Here is a 9,654-nt window from a genome sequence, read left to right on the forward strand (position 1 = left end):
ATTTATGGGAATCTACTTACCGTTTTGGATTCTGTAGCAGAATTCGCTTTCACCAAGTTCCCCTTCATAATCTTAGGGGATTTGGAATCCGCACCCTAAACATTAGATTTCCCACCCCACTTAATAATGAGAAAATACATAAATGTCCCTCTGTGTTTTACTCCGAGAAATAAAATGTCGGACTGATAAGAAAGTTAATATCTCGGATTCTCTCATTTAAGAACAGAATACGGGTTCACGTTAAGTCATCTGGTTAGGGAGTCCGGAAGTTAAACTCTCGAACTAATTCGATATATAAACTTTCGAACATTGGAAAACTCCTGGGGTGCGAAATTCACTTTTGTAGTTCGGAACATAATATACCAAATTAGTTCGGGAGTTTATGTTCCAAACACATACCAGACTAGTTATTTTGCTAATTCTAGATTATGGACTATTTATAACTTTTCAAATGCTTGACCCCAGGAATATGTATGTTATTTTGCTTCACTTCAAATTATAAACTCATGTTATTTTGCTTCAATTGGATTACAAGCTAATGTTTACCGGCATTAAGTGATTCGACAAATTAATTCCCGAATTGGTTTGGGAAATTAAATTCCGAACAAATTCAGAAGTTAACACTACTAAAAAAAAGCTATTTAGCGAGGGGAAAAATCCGTCGCTAAAGATTTAGCGACGGAATTACCGACGGAACGTCATCCGCCGTGATAAGTGGCGTCGCTAAAAATCAACGACGGAAAATTAAATCAGCGACGGAAACTGGTCGTCGCTAACGTATATATTTCCGTCGCTAAATCATTTACAGGATTACCCCATGAATCCGTCGCTATTTCCGACGGAAGTTTCCGTCGCTATTTACGACGGAAAATAACAAGCCATCGCTATTTGTGACGGAACGTTCCGTCGCTATTGAAGACGGAACGTAGCAGTCCTTAGCTGTTTCCGACGGAAGTGTCCGTCGCTAACTAGCTGTCATTTTAATATCCATTCCCTCTCTAATTTATCAATGGTAGAGAGGGACAAACTCCGTCGCTAATTTCCCTCTCTATTTTAAGCAGTGAACTGACTAATTTCATAGCTTCAGTACATAGTAATAAGTCCTAACTTTGAAGAATGAATATTATATACCAAAACGAACATGCCATTTAAGTTCAATATAATTATGCCTTGTGGAATTTAATTGTTTATGATGCAGAACCTACATGAATTGAAAACAATTATGTGATAGGTTAAAAATATGTAACATTGATAATATTCAATCAAAGTAGAAATGAAAATTACTATAACCTAAGCTTCTCTGCATGGACTTAGTAAAGCACATTATACAATAAAATGTATTACAGAAGCCCCTTGCTGCCCACAACACAGTTGTTTCTACTAATGGAAACAGAGCAATGGATGGAAACTAAGAAACCTTACCTGTAATACTTGACAGCTTTCTAATATGCTTTGCCCACCTTGAAGAATAAGCAAAAAGGAAATCAAAATCAGCATGAGTTGGTAACTCAAATACTCAATTATGCCATGGTGCTCTCTTGGTAACATTCATTTTTTTTTAAAGAAAAAGAGACAAGCAAACTAGGAAACTAAAGAGAAAACATCAACCAAAATAAAGAAGGGGGCAAGAAACAATGTCATATAGAGGACTATATTATTTAAAGATTTAATGTCTATGCACACACACATATTCGATTGGATACACAGACAAATTCAGATGAAAGATAGATCGGGGTGATACTTCATAACATATGCACATTAATCAATGCCATTTGTCCTGCATAAGTTTTGTTTTTAAAATCAAAATACTAACCAAAAAGTCCCAAGGAGAGAAAACAGCTACAACTCCAGCCACAGGAACATTCTCACCATCCTCACCAAGGTATTTTATCTGCAAACAATCTTTCACATTAAAGGGGAAGATAAGAAACACAATAACAGAACAAAGAGATATAGGAGGTGAAATTCAAGGGGAAGCAACATGGAAGAACAAAGAGATTTTTTTTTTCAAGAAACAACACAACATGTGAACTATGCCACACGAAGACTAAATTTTGATTAAATCTGGTATAGAATGAAAATAAATCATGATCTCAAACTTACATCATTTTAAAGCATAGTTTGTATTTTTTCAAACACAACAGATGACGTCCAAACCCAATATGTCTAACTAAATTTATTCAGCGAATACTAATTGCTACCAAAACTGGATCAGCAGTGGAATTATGCAGATAAAACTTGAATTCAAAATGATATCAGCTCAAATGTGTACCACTTTTCAGCAACCAAATTGCATCTAAATCATACATTCCTAACTCAAGTAATAGTTGAAGCAGCAGGGGTTGCTTAACACCATGATAGCACACAAGATAAATAAAAAACACCTACTAATCTGTCCATTAATTTGAGAAACCATAGTAACCAAAAGAAGACTGCCACAAAAGTACATCCACATATCAATCTAAGAAGGAGAAGAACATATATAAAAAAAACACACTTAAAAAATCAGAACAGAGAAACATATAGTACCAAGGGAAGACTGCAATAGATATAAAAACTAGGAAGATAGAAAAGAATCCCTGAAATAACTATGACATAAATAGAGTGAAAGTTGACAGCATAAAAATACTACTTAATTGCAACAAAGAACATGATAAACCCTCAAACTTAAACTCCCTTGTTCACAGCTGCAAACAATGATAAATTGGTATATTCAACAAGTATCAAATAGTTCCACCACACTCTCTAATGGTTTTATATTATATTCTAACAGTATCAAATGAATCCACCACGCTCTCTCTGAAATGTTCCTTCGAATTAATTCAAGACCTATAAATAGTTCCCAGCTGTATTTGAAGAATAAATATCATTGCTTAAAAGCAAAACTTTACCTGCTCATAAAGGAAGTGAGCCGAGACAGAATTCAATGAATAAGAACTTAATATATAGTCTCTTTGCATAACCTGTAAATAAAAAATAACGAATAAACTTATTTCGCAATAAGTTTCAATTTTTCAAGCATCAGCTGATTAGAGCAAAACTAAATATTGACAGAACCTGGAGCAAATCAAACTGCACTCTCCCTTCAACTGTAACTTCTTTACTTTCCCTGGTCCCTAACTGCCTGCAAAACCAGCAAGTATCACTAAGGGGTTGAACTAATTGAAAAGCCAAAACATAGAAGGATAAACAAAGTTATTCCCAAATTCACAAAAAAATAGGGACATAGAATGTTGTACTAAGGACTGCAATCACTTGTGGAACCAAAATCCTGCTTCCAAAAAATTTGATGAAACTAAATGAAACCTACCAACCCACATAATACCAGAAATACAAATAGTATACTACAAAAATAATGGGAGACAATTACATAACAAGTGACTATATCTCTACCTTGATGAGAAAGTTGTATCTTTTACTCGAACTCTACTGTTCCTGATACGGCCCAAAATTGGAAATTCTGCTATTTTCAAGGTGGCAGCTCTCTGAAATCAAGAAAAGAACACATTAAATTGTAACATGAATCATAACCAAAAAGCTCAGAACTTCCAACTATCACCTCTAAGCATACTATTTAATGTCAAAGTTAAATCAACACCTCAATAAGATATGGCAAGTCAAATTTGCATATGTTATATCCAATAATAATATCAGCACCTAGGCTTTTCCCTCCCACTCCCTCTCTCAACATGTTTCCTCAAGATAAATGAATCCACCACGCTCTCAACTCTCAATCACTGCTCGGTGCCACAATGAGCAACCAACTCCAATTCCTCCTGTCGTTTCCCTCAACCAAAAAGGCCTCTACCTCTACCAATTCAAACTCACACTCGACGACCCAGACTCAAAAACCAACAATGGTCTCACTAGCAAAATAAATGGTGAACGGAAGAAGAAGAATTTCAATTACCTGAGAAATTTCCGTTTTCGTTAACCGACGATGGAGGATGAGGGTTCACGAGTTTTCCCTTAAGCTTGTGGTGGTTTGCGAGCGACGAGCGGTGGAGAAGGAGAATCAGAAAAGGGAGGAGTCAGACACGCGAAGGGAAGAACAACGAGGTTCAAATCCAGGTTGAGAAACAAGACCGTGAGCCTTGTGACCAGTAACTTCAACAGTGGGTCTCTGCATATTCGAGAAGACTCAAATCGATGAAGAAACTCTAGGTTAGGAAGAAGGAGATGTACCTGGTCAGGAGAGTCCGGTTCGGGAGGTGTGGTGCGGCGGAATCCGGTTAAGGAGGCGTAGTCGGTTTTGTTGTGAGCGGCGGTGTATGCTCCTCTTCCGGCGGAGCATGAGTTGGAGAAGTCGGCCATGTGAGAGTCGAGAGGTTTCTGAGTCAGTCACGAGGTTTTTTGAGAGAGCGTGAATGAATGGATTGGTTAAGTGTTTGGGAGAAAGTATTCATTTTTAAAAACAATATATTAAATAATTCAATTGCAAAATAAACCTATAATTTTAGATAATGGCATATAACTCCTTTCTAAAAAAACTCAAATCCCTAATTCTCATTTTCTTCCAAGCTCATATTACGATTCTCTCAAATGCAAAACCAGATGGATAGAGTCCCTCTGCATCGAGGACATATTGAGTTAGACAGTAACTGTGTGTATATGCGAGAATGTGAAATTTATGGTTGCAGATTGGGAGCAATCCCAACTTATCCTGTTGCAAGAACTCACGGTGGCAAACTACTCAATGAAATGGCTCTTTCAAGCCTATTATCTCTTTGTAATAGAAGACTGGGAGGGCATCTATAAAAGCCTGATCCAGACCTGAATTATGTCTCTGGTATGCATCAGATTTAGAGAAGAAAGCGTGAAAGAAAATGGGGATTGGAGTTTTTTTTTAAGAAATGATTCTTATGCTACTATTTAAATTCATAGGTCCATTTTGCAATTGAATTATTTAATAAATTAATATTACGAAAAATGTAAAATAAAAAATATTAATTAATTGAGGTGGATAATATAAAAACACATGTTGCAATATGATTGATGCACCTAAGCAAAGGGTGATTTAACCCAATTTTCATCATGGGTTATTTAGGCAACCCGTTGAAAAATCATAATTTCAGGAACAATTATTATTCTGTAAGTAAACTAAAATTGGTAATCTGAGTAAATTGCAATGCAGCTGTGCTTGATGCTCGTCCTGAATATATACTCCATCTTTTTCTTCTATTTCACAAGTCACAACAAACCTTCTTCTTCCGTTTTTTCTTTTTCGTATGTGTATGTGCTGCGTGCGTGTTGCCGTTGCGTGTTGCGTTCGTGTGTATTGTCTGATAGTGTCAATCATGTAACAGTTGCTACGGCTGAAATAAGTTTTTCAAAATTAAGATTGCACAAGTCGTATTTAAGGTCAACAATGTTATAAACTAGATTAAATACGTTAACTATTTTATCTATTGAAAACGAAATATTTTAATTACAAAACTCTTATAAATAATTTCGCAGCTCAAAAACTAAAAGATTAATATAAAAATTGATAATTTATATGATATATTAAATCTTTCAAGATTTTGGTCGAAAGAAAGTTACTCTGGCATTTTCGCCTTAGGCCGCAAAATATCTATACGCGACCCTGACCATCCACAGTTTACTGCTGACCACCACCGCCCGATTTTGCCGACTTCCCACCACCACCCACCTCTTACTACCTACCGTCGTCGCCATCACCACCACCTGTCACCTTGACTTCTACTTGCCACCGTCGATGGAGCCGCCCATTGTGTCCCGCTGTGGCCCAGCGCCTCTGTTTCCACGAGATAGCGTCCAGAACTAGCAAACAATTACTTCTTCCTCAAGATTGGAGTCATTAAAATTTTAAAATAAACTCTTTGATTTAATAGAATCTACCTGAAGAATAAGGGTCTCCCATTTGATAGAACCCATTTCCTCATGTAACTTTTCCTTGAGAGGTTTTAACATCTCAACCAAGACATTGCAGCTAAGCCTAACTGCTTCACAGCTTGACTCGGATGTAGTGCTCCCTGCAGTTAAACCCCCTTGAACCAAGCTCAAGGTGTCAGATTGTACAAATGTTAGAGTGGCAAAGATCAAGAAAAATGGAAAGAAAAAAAGAGAGAGAAAAGAAAGAAAAATCACATAGGTCGTATGAACAGTCAAAACACGTTGAAAATCATAATTTGAAAAACAATCAGGTTTACTAAAATTAGTACTGAGGAAATTGCAATGTAAGTGTGTTTGATTCCTTACTCCTTAATATATACTCAGATAGTTTTCTTACCTTTCACCAAGCACCACTCACGACAAGTTTTCTTCTCTGTTACTTGTTCCATTTCTTCTTCTTCTTCTTCCGTTTTTCTTCCTCTCAACTGATGCTCCTACTGTTGTTGCTGCTTTTTCTCCCGGTGATGAAGGTGGCCCAGGGCCTGTCGACACCACCGGCACGCGACTCCGATTCACCACGCAACTTACTCCCACCCCCACCCGCACTGTCACCACCACCTCCGCCCGATTGTGGCAACTCCCCACCGCCACCACCCACCTATGATTTCCTACCAATGTCGCTGCCACCACCATCTCCCTATCACTCTGATTTCGACCAGCCACTGCCACCACCACCCACCTCTTATTACCAGCCACCGTTGTTGTCGCCACCACCACCTCCCTATCGCTCTGATTTGGACCAGCCATCGCCACGACCACCCACCTCTTATAACTAGCCACCGCTGTCGTCGCCACCACCACCCCCTATCGCTCTGACTTCGACCAGCCACCGCCACCAGCACCCACCTCTTATTACCAGCCACCGCTGCCGTCGCCACCACCACTCCTCTATCACTTCTACCACTACCAGCCACCACCACCGCCCTATTTCGACCAGCCGATAGAGCCACCCACCGTGCCCCTCTATGGCCCAGCGCCACCGTTACCACCAGATAGCATTCAGACGCAGCTGAAGGACTGGTTGAAAATAGCAGCGATCGTGGTCGGCATTATGTGCGGTTTGGCGACCTTCTTCTGCACCGTCTTCCGCCAGCGTCCACCACCGGAACACGGTGTTGATTTGGCAGGGATGGTTGCACTAGTCAGTATAGTATAGTTGTATAGTCTATTGTTTTCTTTTTTTCTTTTTATATTATTACTTGAAAATGCTGACCTAGCTACTTTGTCATGTACATCCCACAAAAAACAAAGTTAGTTTCCTCCATCCAACCTTATCCCCACTAATGAATATGACAGTTTTTTTTTTGAAAGTAATGAATATGACAGTTACTATTGTAATTGTGTTTTCTTTATTATCTATATATATAAAGCACACTTGAGTTTTAGCATTAAATACATAAGCAAAACTTAAGTGTTGCATTGTATTAAAAACATCAAAACAAATAAAAATATTGTAATAAATATATTAAACAATATTAAATTTAAATTTTAAAATATTTATATTGTCAAAAACTATTCAACTACTTACATTAAATAATAACATTCATAAACTTAAAATTTACTTGAGTTTTGTATTTTACAAATATTAAAAATTAAATTCAATAAGAAAATAGTATTTATTAACAAATAATTTAGATAAAATAGTTTTAAAATTAAAAAATTTCTATCTATCTATATATATATGTAACGTAGACTTGAGTTTTTTGCACTCATTTACATTAAGTGCATTAAATAGTGGAACATTTCCTTTGTATTACTCCCGCCGTTCCAAAACTATTGTAGTTTTAATTTTTTCACTAAGTTTAAGAGTTCATTAATTGATGTTATAATTTGACTGAAACACCCTTATTTAATATGAGTTATATGAAAGAGAGAGAATGAAAATCATTGGTCAACTAATTTGTGAGAATTGTGATTGGTGGAAATAAGAGGTGGTACTTGGAAGACACAATATTAAATGAGAGCATGAATGAAAGAGAATTAGATAAAGTGCTTTGAAAATGTAAAACAACAATGGTTTTGGAACAAAACAAAAAAACTAAAACTACAATAGTTTTGGAACGGAGGGAGTAATACTTTTAATAATAAAATTAAGGCTAAAAAGCACTTTTGGCCCCTGATGTTTCAAGTTTGTGAAAATTCTGTCCCTACTCTATTTTTGTCGATGTTTCTACCCCTCATGTTTTCAAACAGTGCATCGTCTACCCCTCCTCCAGTCAGACGTTAAAAAACTAACTAAATGAGCTTATTTGACTTTTTTTTAATATATTTTTTGGACCTGCCACGTGGAAATTACAAATGAAATTGAAAAAATGGGGCATGGGAGTAGGAAAACATGCATTTAACCAGTTCAAGCAAATTTAATTTATATCATTTCCTTGATCATCATCAATTTCATATACTCCTTTTCATCTCTTCAATCCACTCAGGAACCTCTCCTGAGAAAACCTTGAAGGTGCGAAAAACACTAGAAAGGGGGGGTTTGAATAGAGTTTTTGAATCTTGGGGTAAACTTTTGGCCTTTTCAAAACTCAAGGATAAAAACTAAGTGTTGAAAGATAAGAAGAAAAGCACACGAGTATTTTATCCTGGTTCACTTGAGATAAAAGCTCAAGCTAATCCAGTCCACCTGTGAAGGTGATTTCTTCCTTCTTCTGATGAAGGCAATCCACTAAAATCAATGAGTGTTACAACTGCACTTTGCAATCTGCTAAGTGACTAACAGTACACTGATTTTCTCACTAGTATCCTCTTAAGAAGCTGATCTACCGATCCTCTTAAGACTAGCTAAATACTGAATCAACCTTGATTCAGTCCTCTCAAGATCCGACCAACCTTGGTCTCTTGATGAACTTTACAATCTGATGTAAAAGGTTTCGGGTTTACAATAAGTGCTTCTAACAAGCGAATAGTAAACTCAGAAGTTTAAGAACAGTGAAGAAATATTGCTAAGAGAATGGTTCGGATGTGTTGAATATTTTCAGCAAAGTTTCTTGGCTTCTTTCTTCTTTCTTCAGCCTTTATATACTCCAAGACTTGTGATGTAGCCGTTGCTAGGGTTTTATCTGTTGGAGTGGCAATTCTGTAATATCAGACTGCTAGGCTGTACAAGGTAGGTGGCGGACAGACTGAGACTTGTACGACGTTGTACTATGATAGCGACCTGTCCTTTCACCAGTTGACTTGAGATGAAGAAGCTTCAGATGAACGTTGATGAAGCTTCTGATCATCGTCAGATTGAAGCTTGGATTCTTCTGACCATGCAACTTCTGCTTCTGAACAGGTTCCTCAAAACTTCTGATTGTCAGAGCTAGAATAGCCTGGGTCTTCAGAACCAACTTCTTGTAAGTCTTCAGAACTTGAGTCTTCTGCTTCTGGACCGTTCCACTGGAACATCTGGTCTTCAGAACTTCTGACTTGAGTTCTTCAGAGCTTCTTGAGAGCTTCCATCTTCAGAGCTTCTGAAGTATTTGTCACTGTTCAGAACGAACATGATAGATTAAATGGCTCTCTCTTTAGTAACCCTTGGTTCTTCTTCTTCTGAACGAATAGGCTTGAGTCAGATTCAGAACCTGTTTGTCACAACTTAAAAAGACAAACGTTAGGGTACCACAATTGTTCATCATCACAAACCTTAATTGTAATCATCAAAATATAGAGATGCAACCACTGATCAAACCTTGATCTTACAATCTCCCCCTTTGATGATGACAAAACAAGTATTTTGATGAACAATTTTTA

At 37.2% G+C, this 9,654-nt stretch overlaps 1 protein-coding gene and 1 long non-coding RNA gene across 4 annotated transcripts; both read right to left on the reverse strand.

Annotated features, from left to right (window-relative positions):
* Window positions 1-1,147: 1,147 nt before the first annotated feature.
* LOC130731569 (uncharacterized) lies at window positions 1,148-4,365 on the reverse strand. Of its 2 annotated transcripts, none has more exons than XR_009016745.1 (6): window positions 3,911-4,365; window positions 3,394-3,485; window positions 3,058-3,124; window positions 2,892-2,963; window positions 1,814-1,891; window positions 1,148-1,460 (listed from the first exon to the last, which is right to left on the reverse strand). It is a non-coding gene; the product is annotated as an uncharacterized LOC130731569 (long non-coding RNA). The 2 variants fall into 2 exon arrangements; XR_009016744.1 differs by having other exon boundaries at window positions 1,814-1,902.
* A 604-nt stretch (window positions 4,366-4,969) lies between these two features.
* Window positions 4,970-7,073, reverse strand: LOC130731570 (indole-3-acetaldehyde oxidase-like). Of its 2 annotated transcripts, XR_009016746.1 has the most exons (4): window positions 6,251-7,073; window positions 5,860-6,008; window positions 5,542-5,781; window positions 4,970-5,315 (listed from the first exon to the last, which is right to left on the reverse strand). XR_009016746.1 is itself a non-coding variant. In XM_057583854.1 (3 exons), exons 1-3 carry the CDS (start codon window positions 6,300-6,302, stop codon window positions 5,657-5,659), a joined length of 300 nt encoding a protein of 99 aa, XP_057439837.1. In that variant the 5' UTR covers window positions 6,303-7,073; the 3' UTR covers window positions 5,328-5,656. The 2 variants fall into 2 exon arrangements, 1 of the variants encoding a protein (XP_057439837.1); XM_057583854.1 differs by lacking the exon at window positions 4,970-5,315 and having other exon boundaries at window positions 5,328-5,755.
* Between the last annotated feature and the right edge of the window lie 2,581 nt (window positions 7,074-9,654).

This window comes from Lotus japonicus, chromosome 1 (genome assembly GCF_012489685.1).
Source record: "Lotus japonicus ecotype B-129 chromosome 1, LjGifu_v1.2".
Taxonomy (NCBI): domain Eukaryota; kingdom Viridiplantae; phylum Streptophyta; class Magnoliopsida; order Fabales; family Fabaceae; genus Lotus; species Lotus japonicus.

Excerpts from the sequence above, each read along its gene's own strand:
- LOC130731570 (XM_057583854.1), bottom strand. The coding sequence starts at position 6,302 with ATGGAACAAGTAACAGAGAAGAAAACTTGTCGTGAGTGGTGCTTGGTG. Across the intron at positions 6,009-6,250 it reads TGAGTGGTGCTTGGTGAAAG|GGGGTTTAACTGCAGGGAGC; the intron begins GTAAGAAAACTA and ends GCTTGGTTCAAG. Across the intron at positions 5,756-5,859 it reads GGGAGACCCTTATTCTTCAG|AGGCGCTGGGCCACAGCGGG; the intron begins GTAGATTCTATT and ends TCGTGGAAACAG.